Source organism: Podarcis tiliguerta (assembly GCF_965153285.1).
Source record: "Podarcis tiliguerta genome assembly, chromosome: 7".
NCBI lineage: Eukaryota > Metazoa > Chordata > Lepidosauria > Squamata > Lacertidae > Podarcis > Podarcis tiliguerta.
The window spans coordinates 85433093-85447990 of NC_139540.1; the positions used below are offsets into that span (position 1 = coordinate 85433093).

Here is a 14898-nt window from a genome sequence, read left to right on the forward strand (position 1 = left end):
TGCCCTGGTGCTGGCTCGCCAGCTGCAGCTATGTCACGCTGGCCATGTGACCCGGAAGTGTCTTCGGACGGCGCCGGCCTCTAGAGCGAGATGAGCACGCACGGACACGACTGGCCCCTTACGGGCAGGGGTACCTTTAGGGGAGAGAGAATGCATGAACAAAATTTCCCTCATTTGGTCTCACTGTTGCTGCTCCTTCTAAAAAAAAAAAAGCAGGCTAAGCAATATGTTTTGTAAGAATATATCTTAGGCAATGCAGAATAAATAAAAGGAAGGTCATGCTAAGATAACTGACATCAATAGCATGATTATTGACTTTTGACATGCTCTTTGGCATTAAGACAAATGAGGTCTCCATAATTTCAAAAGAAATTTTATTAGTGAAGTTTTATTAGCAAAGAGTAATTATAAGGAAGCTTGGTATAAGCCTCCTTTCATTATGTGGCAGTGGCAGGTTGGTTGAGGAACATTTGAATTTGTGTATCCTTTCCTGGTGCGTAGTTAGCTAAATTGCTACAAAAGCATCCAGTAAAGGTCATAGGCACAGCCGCCGCCGCTGATACCTGATGGTCTGGACTGTTTATCTGGTGATGTTGTAAAGAGGCATCTAATTACCTAATTGCTGGATTTCTGCACTCTTGCGACCCAGAGCCCTCCTTGTTTACCCTCTTTCGCAGGCAGACTTTCCTTTTGGGGTCCTTTCTGCTATTGTTCAGTATGGAACACTGTCATTTGGAAAAGCCGAATGACCTTCTTCTCAATTCCCAGTTACTTTCTCTACGGAGATGTGCTTTAGCATTTTCCCACTTGGCAGCAGCAAAGCTACTATATGGTACGTTCCCAGAATGAATAGGCAGGCACATGAGCATTAAAAAAAAACCCTGCAGTGATTGTAGCTGAACTGAGAGGAAGAGAGTCCTCCTCCCCATCTCTCCCTTCCTGTAGCCAAATGCTGCCATTCAGATCTGCACAGGCTGTGCAATCAACAGCATGTCTGCCAACAGCAGCAGAGGTAAGGGAGAACGCAGCGCAGGAGACTGTGGCAGCAGCAACGCCAGAACGAGGGCAGGAATCCTTCTCGGAGAAAGCCCTGCCTGAGTTGATGCTGCTTCCCAGTTGGATGTGATGTGCATTTGTGTCTTTTGCGCATTTGGGGAGGAATGAGTGCTGTCATCCATGCTTAAGGAGAGTGGGGAGGTACCGGAATGAAAATGTGCAGCAGGAGTCAGGGGTGGGAAGTGCTGTAGAGCCTGAAACTCAAGCATCTTTTTATGCCAAATGCAAAAAGTATGAAATGCAGCTGCACTTTTGTGCTTTGACATTTGGGGTGGGGGTGGGGAGAGCCTCCCACTGTTAATGATGACTTGTAGTTTGATAAAGGATCAGCTGCTCATGAAATGAAGCCTTTAATAAATCCAAAGACTTAGTGGTCAAGAGCAAGACTTCTGTTGTTGGTTTCTAACACCATATGCGGCTGGAAAGATCCAGTGGCGATCTTAATAGGGCTGCTTTTTCTCTCTCTTTGCAGCTGTCCGTCCAAAGCTCAAGAAATTGAAGAGCTTGAATGTGGAAGTGGGAGCAAAAGTTTCTATGAAATGCGAGGCAAGTGCTGGAAATCCCCAGCCATCCTACAAATGGTTCAAAGATGGCAGAGAACTGAAGAAAAGCAAAGATATCCGCATAAAATATGGGAATGGAAAGTAAGTACATAACTGCTTCTTTTCACCCTAAAAAATGAAAAAGATTTAATGTGTTGTTCATTTAAATGTCATCTTGTTGTTGTTGTTTAGTCGTTTAGTCGTGTCCGACTCTTTGTGACCCCATGGACCAGAGCACGCCAGGCACTTCTGTCTTCCACTGCCTCCTGCAGTTTGGTCAGACTCATGTTTGTAGCTTCGAGAACACTGTCTGACCATCTCGTCCTCTGTCATCCCCTTCTCCTTGTACCCTCAATCTTTCCCAACATCAGGGTCTTTTCCAGGGAGTCTTCTCTTCTCATGAGGTGCCCAAAGTATTGGAGCCTCAGCTTCACGATCTGTCCTTCCAGTGAGCACTCAGGGCTAATTTCCTTAAGAATGCATGCGTTTGATCTTCTTGCAGTCCATGGGACTCTCAAGAGTCTCCTCCAGCACCATAATTCAAAAGCATCCATTCTTCGCGATCAGCCTTCTTTATGGTCCTGCTCTCACTTCCACACATCACTACTGGGAAAACCATGGCTTTAACTATACGGACCTTTGTTGGCAAGGTGATGTCTCTGCTTTTTAAGATGCAAATGTCATCTTACACCTCCATTATTTGGGGGGGGGGGGACCTGGGTTAACTAGATGATTTCTAAATAGCAGTGATCAGGCTGAAGTTTGTTACTTTGGTGAAAGAAATGCATTCATAACATGCTCAGACATGCTTGTTCTTATTAATGTCAGTGTTTTAGGGCTCAGATTCAGCATTTGTAGCATTCTAGAGCTAAAAGAAAGAAGTTTATCCAAGTTGAACCTGTTGCTACGTGTTGAGAAATACCAGTCTTCCTATAGTTTGCTACATTATGGAGGTTCTAGAGCAAGAAACGTCAACTAAGGAAATATTTTTAATTACATCCCTTAGAAGTGGTGATTAAGCTGCAAGGAAGATGGCATAAATTGTTCATTAGAACAAAACTGAACTGTAAGTCTGACATTTGCTCCTGGTGTTTAACAATAGCCTTCTCAAAGCATGGTAAGGCCATCTGATATTGGCAGAACTTTGTGTGGTGTGTCAGTTTGGGGACAAGAATAGGGAAGAGGAGCCAGCTCCATACATACAAATACATCTTCCTTGATATTGTTTTTGATGTGTCTGGCCCTTGACTAATTATAGAATCAGAACAGTAGAGTTTGAAGGGACCCTGATGGTCACTGGGTTCAACTCCCTGCAATGCAGGAATCTCAACGAAAGCATCCCTGAGAGATGGCCACCCAACCTCTGCTTAAAAACCTCCAAGGAAGGAGAGTCCACTGCCTCCCAACGGAGACCATTCCACTGTCTAGCAGTTCTTAATGTCAGAAGGTTTTTCCTATAAAAAAAAAGAAAAAGAAAAAGTTTTTTCCTGATCTTTAGTCAGAATCTCCTTTCTTGTAACTTGGGGCCATTGGTCGAGTCCTATCCTCCAGAGCAGGAGAAAACAAGCTTGCTCCATCTTCCGTGTGAGATATTTTAAGATGGTTATCACGTCTCCTCTCAGTCTCCTCTTTTCCAGACCCTGGATCATCTTGGTTGCCCTCCTCTGTATACATTGGAGCTTGTCAATATTCTTCTTAAATTGTGGTGCCCAGAACTGAACACAGTACTCCAGGTGTGGCCTGACCATGGACGTAACCAGGAGTTTTGTTGGGGGAGAGGCCTTTTGTTGGGGGGGGGGCAGAATCTCAGTTTGCTATGTATTTCTATGGATTGGGGGGGCATCTGTCCCTCCCTGCCCACCCCCCTTGGCTATGCCCATGGGTCTGACCAAGGCAGAATAGAGTAGTACTATTACATCCCTTGATCTGGACACTATACTTCTGTTGATGCAGCCTAGAAAAGCGTTAACTTTTTGCTGCTGCATCACACTGTTGACTAAGGTTAAGCTTGTGGGCCACTAAGACCCCTAGACATTTTCCACATGTGCTGCTAGTAAGCCAGTTGTTCCTCATCTTATAATGTGCATCTGGTTCTTCCTGCCTAAGTGCAGAACCTTCCATTTGTCCCAATTGAAATTCATTTTGTTAGCTTGCGCCCAATTTTCCAACCTGTTCAGGTCATTTTGAATCTCAATTCTGTCTTGGTGCTCTTTATAACTATATTCCCCACAAACATGGGCCACATGTCATCAGGAATATTATTTCTTGACGATATCACAGTATATCTAGTCATCAGTCTGTTACTTGATACACATTCACAGTTACTTCTGCTTTTAGGAGCACATCCTGTGGGCACTTGCATGATGACTGCACAGTAAGGTAACATTTTCATGGCTGACTTAGAACAATGGGTTCTCAACTCCTCAAAAGCCTCTCTTCTGCTTGAGTTACACTGACAACATCTTTAATGCATGGACCCATGAATGGGAAGCACTTGAGAAGTTCCATCAGGAGTTCAGCTACTTTTAGCCTGACTGAGCCTAAAATACTGCACACTACCTTTTGGGCAGTGCTGTTCAGTGGATATGTGTGCACCACCTTATGTCTGAAACCTATTGACCACTAGACATATATTTCTTTCTTCTGGCTTCTACCCAAAGCATACCACAAAATCCTTAGTCTACAGCCAAGCCCTAAAATACAATCAAATCTGTTATGACTTGTCAAAGGGAGACTCACAACCTATGGATTTACACCAGGCATTTCTTAGACCCACCAAATGAAGTGCGGAAGCAGGATTGATGGCCCAGCAATGACCTACTACTAGAAAGAAGAGAAAGTTACGAAACACCACTTGTCACCTATAGCTCCCAGCTAAAGTTCATTAGTGACCTACAGCCTGTTCTAGAAAGTAGTGCTTCCTTCTCACAGACTTTGGGTGACAGGCCTGATCTTACCTACAGCCACCTCCCACAACCTCCAGCAACAACAGGCTTCATAATGGAGACACAAAAGGTCCTCCTACAGGAAAACCAGAGACCATCATTTCCACCCAAGCACACTATTACAAGACCTAATCATGTCAGCCTCGAGATTCATTCATCTGCTCATCTTCACCTGTCTTTCTGCATTCTGCATAGGACAAACTGGTTCAGCATAAAATAATAAAGAAACACAGATGTCACATAAAAAGTGGCAGTACTCACTTTTTCAACCTATCAGGACTCTCTGGAACTAGACTTAAGGCTGTGATTCTTGAACAAAGGAACTTCAAAGGAAAGCTAGAGTATTACAGCTTATCAAGAAATTCAGTTCTATTATCTGTGTCCTTAATAGGGATCATACTACAGGGGCTAATTAGCTGACCAAGGCTACTCCAAAGATACTTTTGCTAATATCACACTGTGAATGGTCATTGTCATTATTTTTACATTTACACTTTTGCATTTCATTTCACTTTGATCTCATGGCTAACTCTCTCTCTCTCTCTCTCTCTCTCTCTCTCTCTCTCTCTCCACCCAGCATTCCATACATCCAGTAAAGTAGCACTGTAAAAGTTTATACCACAATAAATTTGTCAGGCTTTAAGGTGTCACAAGTCTCTTTGTTGTTTATAATATATTCTGGAATGTAGATTTCGTCCTGCACTTGATATCTACATTTATTCAGTTGAAGAAAACAAGATACGTAATTGGATGTGACCCTGAAACTATCAATAATAATTCTACATCCAATACCTTAATTAATTCAGGCAGTTAATATGGTTAGCTATTGTCTTGGAATTTGTTCCAAATCGTTGCAGATAAAACATTTTCAGGGAAACCAAACTGCTTGTTTACAAAGCTATTGTACTACCAACTTAACTGTGTGCTTGTGAAACAGGGATCACTTATAAACTCCATCTCCAACTCCTCGAAAGATTCCATCAACGGTGTCTCTGAAAATTTTTGCATATGACTTGGGAAGACAGGCAAACTAATGTCAGTATCGTCTTCCAAAGCAATTACTTTATTCCCAACTTAAGAATGGAAAGTGTAATGCCAGTGGACAACAAAAGAAGTTTAAAGATGCTCTCAAGGCAAATCTAAAAAGAAGTAGTATAAACACCGACAACTGGGAAACACTGGCCTATGAGCACTCCAGTTGGAGAATAGCCTCTACCAAAGGCGTCATGGACTTTGAAGAAGAAGGACGAAAGGGAGAAATGAGCTAAGAAGAAGGCACGTTTGAATATCACATGCTGGGATCAAGCAACAGGAGTTGTCTGCCACCATCATGTCCTGACTGTGTGGCTTCCAAAGGCATTCTGCAAAAAAAATGTTGAACTGGGTGGATATCTCTAGTCTAGCAGAGTCTTTAAAAACAACACAGTTTTTGCCAACCAAAATTATGTACTAACTAGAATAGTGGCAGTCATGAAATTTTGACCATTGCCTATTACAAATGCTTGCTAGAAGTTCCGTTAACTGAAAACTTAAAATAGTGGTTTTTAAGGCCAGTAATAGTGACATTTTAAGGCCAGTTTGTGGTGAATGCCGCATGTTATTTGGGACCCGTGTGCTTTCATATTGAGCAGCCTTCTCTGTTTCCCATTCCTCAAGCCAAATGAGTTTAACATCCCCTCCAGTAATGATGTGCCGTAATGGAACTGAGTACAGTGTTCTTCAGAAAGTAGCAATTACCTGTTTGTCAAATCTTCTCCTTTCCCATCAATTTACCACTTGCACAGCTTCCTGGCGCCACTGGGCAGGGGAGTTGTCCTTTTCAATGAATGTTTGCCGGAGTAGAGGGGAAAACTCCTTACTTGTGAGCTGCATGTTCTGTCACTAATTAGCAGCAGGCAGAGGCAAGCCTGTCTTGCTCAGAAGAGAAGGAGATTTGGGGAGGAAGATATTTTCTTCTGCTCAGTTTAGCAGGAATTAGTATGTTATTACATTATTGCACAAATCTTTTGCCATCTTATTCACATTGTAATTAGCAGAATACAATGTGATTAAGGTAGCAAAAGAGTGGAGCAATAATGCAATAACTTAATAACTCCTCTGTCCTTGAGTACCAGCATAGTTTTAATGATTAGTACAGCGAGAAAGGAATACTTACTATAGCAAATTTGAGTTATATACATTCACTGTATGCCCTCCCTAGAAACCTCAAGCCAGTTGAACCAGGACTCCCTCTTAACCAGACTAATTATTAGAGATTTGTTCTGTACACAGTTAACAAATCTGATTGTTTTCATTTTAACTGTCATTTTGTCAGAGGTGAATTTTTCATCCATATTTAGTTCATTCCTTTTTGTTTTTCCATTGACTCCAATGGGATACCCAGCCAGTCTCCTTGGGTGTTTTCCACTCAAATTGCTATTGTAGAACTGCAGCTAATCAAAGAAGGGGCATTGAGTTTGGATGGATGCATTGTCTCAGGGCATGGCAATTCTCTTCATGGTTGTGTCCCAGATTATTCCCATTTCCCTTCCTACCTAGCTGACCCCACCCACTTTGGTCAGTCTCTTTCTCTCATACCCCCAACCCTTATCCCATTCATTTCCTCCTCATGTTCTTTTGGTTGTTTGCTGATGACTGGCAATGGTTTCCCCTTCCTTATGGCACTAGCATTAAAGAGGTGGTAAAATCTGCTAGATCGTGAAGCTGAGGCTCCAATACTTTGGCCATCTCATGAGAAGAGAAGACTCACTGGAAAAGACCCTGATGTTGGGAAAGATGGAGGGCACAAGGAGAAGGGGACGACAGAGGATGAGAGGGTTGGACAGTGTTCTCGAAGCTACAAACATGAGTCTGACCAAACTGCGGGAGGCAGTGGAAGACAGGAGTGCCTGGCGTGCTCTGGTCCAGGGGGTCACGAAGAGTCGGACACGACTGAACGACTAAACAACAACAACAACAAAATCTGCTAACTTCCCCTGTTGCCCTGTTGAGTCACAGTGACATTTGGACCATTGGGATGAGGGGCACAGTGACCGTTCCCTTCCTTCTGTTATATAAAATTCACCGGGTGTTAAAAGTCAGCCAAAAAACAACAACAAAACCAGAACAGAAGTAATATTTATTTTATGCACAAATGAAACAGAAACGTTCTGAAATCATAGGCAAATTGCTGTAAAGCATTATTAGGGATAGAAATGTCAAGCATGTAGAACAGCAGGACTTGTGAAAAATCAGCATGGTTTCTGCAAAGAGGAGTCTTGACTCACCAATGTTTTTGAATGCTTGGAGTCAACACAATTTGACAGACATTATATACTTAACTATCTACATGTTTTGACCATTTATTTCCTTTTAAAAGTTCTGATGAATTGTTGGGATAGCTCTTATTTTTGTTTTAAACTGATCATATTCGTAATAGAGGGAAATAAGCAGTGGAGTTCACCAAGGGTCTTTCTGGGAACTGGTTCTGTATAGCAGGTTCAGTTTACATATTACCATCAGGGCTTGTGGTACCAGACCTGCAGTCAGTCAGTTGGAAGACCAGAAGTCAGAGATGAGTTTGTAGCTCAGGTAGAGCCAAAGTCAAGGACCAGAAAGTTGAGGGCCAACCAGAGAGGCCAGAGGCAAGAATATACTCAGGTCAGCTAAAAGTCAAGGTCCAGAAATTCCTGCCCTCTAGAAGCTGCTGTTGTGAAGTTTTCCAAATTTGGTACTACATGCACAAGTTTGTAAATTCATCAAATCCCAGAGCCCTAGTCAAGCGTTAGGTTTACTTGCTTTCGGATGCTGGCTCCACTTCTGACCTTTGTGCACTCAGCATTCTCAAGTGGGATTTTGTGTTTAGTTGCATGCTTAAAACCCCCTTCAAACCTGCATGCTGAGTGCATGAAGGCTGGCAGTGCAGCCATCAACAGTGGGGATGATGGCAGGTGGGAGCGGTATATATGACCCATTCTTTGAATGCAAATAGACCTAAGGACATCACCAACAGGTATGTTATGTAGAATTCTGATTCCAGAATTTGAAAGTGCCCTGATGTCGCTGGTCACAGCTTAATGCCTTTCTCCTCTCTGTGTCTCATTCCTATTTGTTTGTTTGCTTACTTTGCAGAAAAAATTCCAGATTGCAATTCAATAAAGTGAAAGTAGAAGATGCAGGTGAATACACTTGTGAAGCCGAGAATGTGCTGGGCAGAGACACCGTCCGGGGCAGTCTGAATGTGAAAAGTGGTAAGTTACAGAGTTGAGCCAAAACGATCTATTTAGTTTAAGTTTTGCTGTTGCTATTGTTGAAGGGGAAACATTTGAAATTCCTCGTGGTATTTTATTCCGTGAAGCTCATGAGACCTGGGAACAAGAGAGAAGCACTGACTCTGAACATCTCTGAGCCTGACCAGATCTGTGAAGCTTCACAGCCTAACTGAGCTAACTAGACCTGGATATAGTCACACACAGTGGCCTAGACTTGGATAAAAACCAATAAGCACTATTGATCTCCATTTGATTTTTATTAGCTTTTTGATGCAGCTATTGACTTGAAAATCCAAACTGAAAAAAGTTCTGCCCAGCCCTAGTTTCTTTGCACCTGCTTGGTGGTTGTTGCCTTTAATTCCTTCTTCATATAGAGGGGGACATAAGAAGATCCTGGCTGCTGGATCAGACCGAAGGCCCAACTGCTTGAGCCTCCTGCTCTCACCGTGGCCAGCCAGATGCCCATGGGGGGGGGGCACCAGCAGAGTCTGGGTGCAACTGGACTTTCCTCATTGTGATTCCCAGCCGCTGGCATTCAGAGACATGCTGCCTTTGATAGTGGAGGTAGAACACAACCCTTGAGGCAGTAGCCATGGATAACCTGATCTGCCATGAATTTGTCCAGTCCTCTTCAAAGTCATCCAAGTTGGTGACCACCATTACCTATTCTGAGAATGAATTGTGCAGTCTAAATGTGCTCTGCATGAAGAAGTGCTTTCCTCATAGGGAACTTCCCCCATCCCCTTCATAGTTTTGGTTGCATTTTATGAATCTTTTGGGGTGTGCTGACCAGAACTGGACACAGCATTCCAAATGTGGTTGCATCAAAGATTTGAATAACAGCATAATGATGTTGCCAGTTTTATTTTTTAGACATTGATTTCTAGTATGGAATTCACCTTTTTCTCAACTGCCACACACTGGGTTAAAGTCTTCACTACGACCCCCAATGTCTTGTTCCTGGTCAGCCACGGCCAGTGCAGACCCCATGAGCAAATAGGTGAAATTAAGGGGTTTCTCACCTCCTTAATGTGCATCGCTTTACACTTGCTTATATTGCAAGCTTATATTGAATTGCATTTCACATTTTATTGTCCATTCAAAATAACTTTTTGCTTTAACCTTCCTGAAGAATTTGGTATCATCAGTAAACTTAGCTACCCTATGGCTTATCGCTGTCTCTAGATCACTTATGAGCAAGCTAAAAAAAAAACAGGTTCCAGTATCAACTGTGGGAGGTCTCTACGCCCTTCCCTTGGGAGAACTGTCCTCTTATTCTGTGCATCCCATTTCTTAGCCAGTTACTGATCTACAAGAGGACCTCTCCTCTTACTCCACTGTCACAAAGATTGGGTGCCACCCCTACTCTCTGCTGAGCAGTAGCATGATTCTGGGGGTTCCAGGCGCTCACCCAGAGTTTGGGCTCTTTTGGAGAGTTGAAGATGCTGTGGGGACTGTCATAGCTTTAAGCAATATGTTTTATTCACCTATTTACACCTTCAGTCTGCATGGAGGGAGTCCAGATCTTACAGCATGGTCTTCTCAAGCAGGGCTTGCTCCCCCCAGCAGTGCAACCCTGGAGCCAAAGTAATCTCTCCCAGCCAGCCTTCAGCCAGCTTGCCCAAGATGGCTCTCTTCCTTTGTTCTCTCCTTCTTCTTCCCAGCACACCTTGCTAAAGACTCTCTTTTCCTGTCATCTCTCACATACCCCTTCACCTTCGCAACTTCTGCCTTCCCAAGATTCCCCTTAGATGATTCATCAACGCTCTTTGCCATCTTAATGCCTCTATCCAAGGTGAGGCCCTGGCTTGGGAAAGAAGCTTAGCCTGCATTTTTCCACTGGCCTGCAATCTTCCCTTCAATACTCCAAATAATCAATATCCTACCGTTTATTAATTTTTAGGGGGGTCCCCCCAAATCTACGACACAATGACTGCTAAGCTTATACAGGAGTCTTTTGTGGGGTACTTAGTCATAAGACTTTTGAAAATCTAAATACACAATGTCAACTGGATCACCTCTGTCTATATGCTTGTTGATACTCCCACAGGTGTCCAAAGATACATACATTAAAAGCATCTTATACCGCTTTAACAGTTATGACTTCTCCCAAATAATCCTTAGGTTACTGATTGAATTGTAGGGGTCTCTTAACATCTATTAGCACAGTTCCATGATTCTTTGGGAGAAGCCATGACTGTTAAAGTGATATAAGAGTGCTTTAAATATATGGTCTGGATGTATCTTTAACAAGGTTTTCTATCAGTTTTCCAGGAACAGACATCAAGACTTGAACTTTTCGGGTTCCTGCCCCCAGATCCTTCTTTAAAAGTTGTTGTTACATTGGTCACTTTCAAGTCAAGGGTCAAGTTACGTGTGTTTTTTAAGAAGACCAGCAATTTAACATTTGAGTTGTTTAAGGACTCTCAAGTGGAGACTTAATATGAAGCCTGAATCAGTTATAAAACAGGACACTGAGGGGAGGGGCTCTTGTTTCAGCAAGACATGCTTTTCATAGTAAAAAGAAGACACAAGCAAATAAGAAAGGAAGATTTATATTTACATTTTGTGCTAGTGAAATTCCAAAACATATTGGGCTATACAGTGATTGTATAAGTTGAACTTACTTTGTGGGCCAAGCGCCATCATCCTCTTCATGAAGGCATCAAACTTTTCTCAGACCTCATGACCCCCAGCCCTTATCCTGGGGCACGGTGGGTTAGTACGTCTGACTGTTAACCAGAAGGTTGATAGTTCGAGTCCACCCAGGGACAGTTGTGGATAGGATTCCTGCCTTGCAGGGGGTTGGACTAGATGATCCTTGGGTCCCTTCCAACTTTACAGTTCCATGATTCTATGAGTCCGAGATCTAGCTGTGGCAGCACCAGCACGGACAAGTCCAGTGTTGCTCTCTCCCCTTTTCTGCAGCCCCCTTTGAGCACACACTCCGTGTGGATATATATTATGAGATCTTTAAGATGAATACAATCTTAAGAGCAAGCCTCTCAGCTTGTTCAGTTATACTTCATGCTGTTTGAGATAATTAGCAAAGATTTGAGTCCAGGACACTTCCTTGCAGTACATATAAGATTTAATAGCTCTGCCGTACATTTGGAGATCCAGCCCAATCCTTTGGTGAAGGATCTCCAACTGAGATCCAAATGAGGCTTACTCCCTAGTAAGTGTGATTAGGAACGGAGACAGCATCAGAAAATGGAGCCTAATAATTATAATACAGTGGTACCTCGGGTTACATATGCTTCAGGTTACATACACTTCAGGTTACAGACTCCGCTAACCCAGAAATATTACCTCGGGTTAAGAACTTTGCTTCAGGATGAGAACAGAAATCGTGCTCCAGCGGCGCATCAGCAGCAGCAGGAGGCCCCTTTAGCTAAAGTGGTGCTTCAGGTTAAAAACAGTTTCAGGTTAAGTACAGACCTCCGGAACGAATTAAGTACTTAACCTGAGGTACCACTGTATTAAGAAGTGTGTGAGAAAAGTGGACGGGTGTTAGTTTTTCATCAGTGCTCCTGCCCAATTTTATTCATCTCATTTTTAAAAAAATAAAATAAAAATCATTTTATTAATTTAGATTTTCAAGATAGCCTACAAAAGAGAACCATAAGACACACACAGAGAGAGAGAAGAGCAAAGAAGCTGCCTTGGAATTGTTCACCCCCTCACACAAACACTCCCGGCAAGCCTTACATTTTAAATCTTTCCTAGCGTTGGAAGTAAAGCTGCTTACTCAGAAGTAAATCCAATTGATGTTTCCCCTTAGCAAGTGTGCTTTGGGTCACAGGCTGGGCGGGGGGGTGGGTAGGAAAAACTATTTGCCTTTCTAAGCCCCTTTTACTGTCTTAACTGCACCTCAGTAGTTTTGGTGAAGCTGGATTTTACCACAGACCCCTGGTTTTAGCTTTGCCATGCATTCTTTAACCTACTTCCTTTGGCAACTTCCATCATCTTATTTATGTTCAGTGTATATTGAAATATGCAGTCCATCATTTTCCCTCAGTCACCTTTAAGTCTTTTATGGCTTATTGCCTGCCAGAGAGTACATTATATGGGACCACTTTTAACCTCAACCGTACCAGATGTATCTCCATTTACAACTTCATAAACTAAAACATACGTTCTGGTTGACTCCTCAACATTTCATTGGAATGTTAAAAATTCTAATTATCTATCTTTATCTCCTTATTTGAATAAGAAATGGATGGTTCTGTTGTCTATTTTTTCTGATGCTATCCAGAAGATGTATCCTTTTGTAGAAATAGTTTTAAGCTACAAGGAAAGTACTGGGATCTCCATTTCTCAACCACTCCTTAAATGTTTCTTCTACTCAATCACACAAATGGCTTAACACTCACAAAACTGTTTCAGATATCACATGCCTGGCAAGGATTCTTCTCCAGTTCTAACATATGTAGCTAACTTTACCATTATCTTCCACTCTGCTAATGGGGTAACTTGCTTCTTTTTTTACTGCTTTCTTACCTCAATTACCCCAAGAACAATGAATGCACCCCAAATCTTATCTACTTCAGAATCTAAATTAGTTGTAATAGAAGAAAAGTGTATGTACCCCTCCCCCCAGATGCTTTCTTTTAAATATTTTATAATTTATTTTGCTTTTACATCTCTCCGGGCCTGTTCTTTGCAGCTTCCCCCAAAAAGGATTTGATCATTAGTTAAGTGTCCACACAGGGGTATTTACTATTTATATCTCTTGACACCCAAGCTGTAAAGAATCAGAAGCAGTTACTTTACTTGGCAAATGGTCTTTAGATGCTGTAGCACCCAGTGACTAAATAATGAACATTATTTAAACTGCCTGCACAAGAGTAGTCTGTCGGCATTTATGGTACTCCTCTAAAGGGACGATTTGAGGACTGCACTTTTAAGTTCTTTTTCAGCAAAAACATTTTTATTTATGGAAGTAAAATCTGTTTTATGCCTTCCTTGCACTTTTAAAGATATCCTCTCCTCTGCACCATAGCAAGGAACAAGGAAACAGTAATTCAAAGAAGGAAAATTTAAAGAAAAATCCCTTCATATATATAAAATAATAAAAAAATTATAATTGTATAATTGTTTCAACACATTTTTGTCACGAAATTTTCCCAAACCCCTAAACCCAAATGGACTTATTTAAATGTAGCATTTACTTATGGTTTGTGACAATACATTTATTTTTGGTTTTATAATGTTTTATGGTGAAAATGCTAAGATAACATAAAATCAAGATGCAAAACTCCTATACGTTGAATAAATTCTGTAAGGAGAGGGGAACATGTTTCATTTAATAGTGCTTCTATTTAGTATTTTCTTTCTTTAAAATAGAAAAAATGATGTAATTATACATATGCATTCATAAAGATTGTTTTAAATGTTATATAAGTGACACTTTGACTTTAGCCTGTCATGGGCGACCATACAACTTATGTACACTATCATTATTGTAGTGTTATCTGGAATATGTTAGTTTATTCACTCTCTTGGAATGGGGTAGAATTAACAGTGTGACAAGATAGTACCGTATAATTGTCTGCGATGGGTAGATGTTACCGTTGGGGCTTAGTGGTCAAATTCTTGCATTGTGTTCTTCCACCTCCACACAACGACTACTGCCTCCCAACCCATATATTTTTAAGAGTGTGAGTCTGTGGCTGCTGTGTGAGACATGCTGCACCCCTTTGTATTTATCACTCAGTGTCTTGAATACCCTACAAGCAAAGTAGCTGCAGAGATGAGGGAATTAGACATGCCTGATCAAAACATTCACAAAAAGCGATGGACACTCAGATTGCTTCTCTGGGACAGCAGTAGTCAACATAGGGCTCTCCATATGTTGTTGGATACCAGATCCCATCATCCCCAACCAACATGGCCATTGGTCAGGGACGGCATTTGCCCAGGGCAATATAACCCTTCTTGAGACTCCCTGGGAAGAGTATGGTAGTGTCAGATGGTGCCATCACGGGGACAGGGCCTTCTTAGTGTTGGCATTCTCACCATAGCTGTCAACTTTCAGATTTGAAAATAAGGGATCAGCAGCCTTGAAAATAAGGGATCAGCAGCCACACCTGCCCCGGGGAC

At 42.1% G+C, this 14898-nt stretch overlaps 1 protein-coding gene across 6 annotated transcripts in view; it reads left to right on the top strand.

The window, feature by feature from the left end:
- Positions 1-14898, top strand: part of NRG2 (neuregulin 2) — a 126476-nt gene that overhangs the window by 71625 nt on the left and 39953 nt on the right. For 5 of the 6 annotated variants that reach the window (XM_083448687.1, XM_083448686.1, XM_083448688.1 and 2 more), the window contains exons 2-3: positions 1529-1700; positions 8654-8772. In XM_083448687.1, coding sequence (XP_083304813.1) covers positions 1529-1700; positions 8654-8772 — 291 coding nt within the window. Of the gene's footprint in view, positions 1-914; positions 1013-1528; positions 1701-8653; positions 8773-14898 lie in introns of those variants that run through there. The other variant, XM_083448691.1, reaches the window with a different exon arrangement.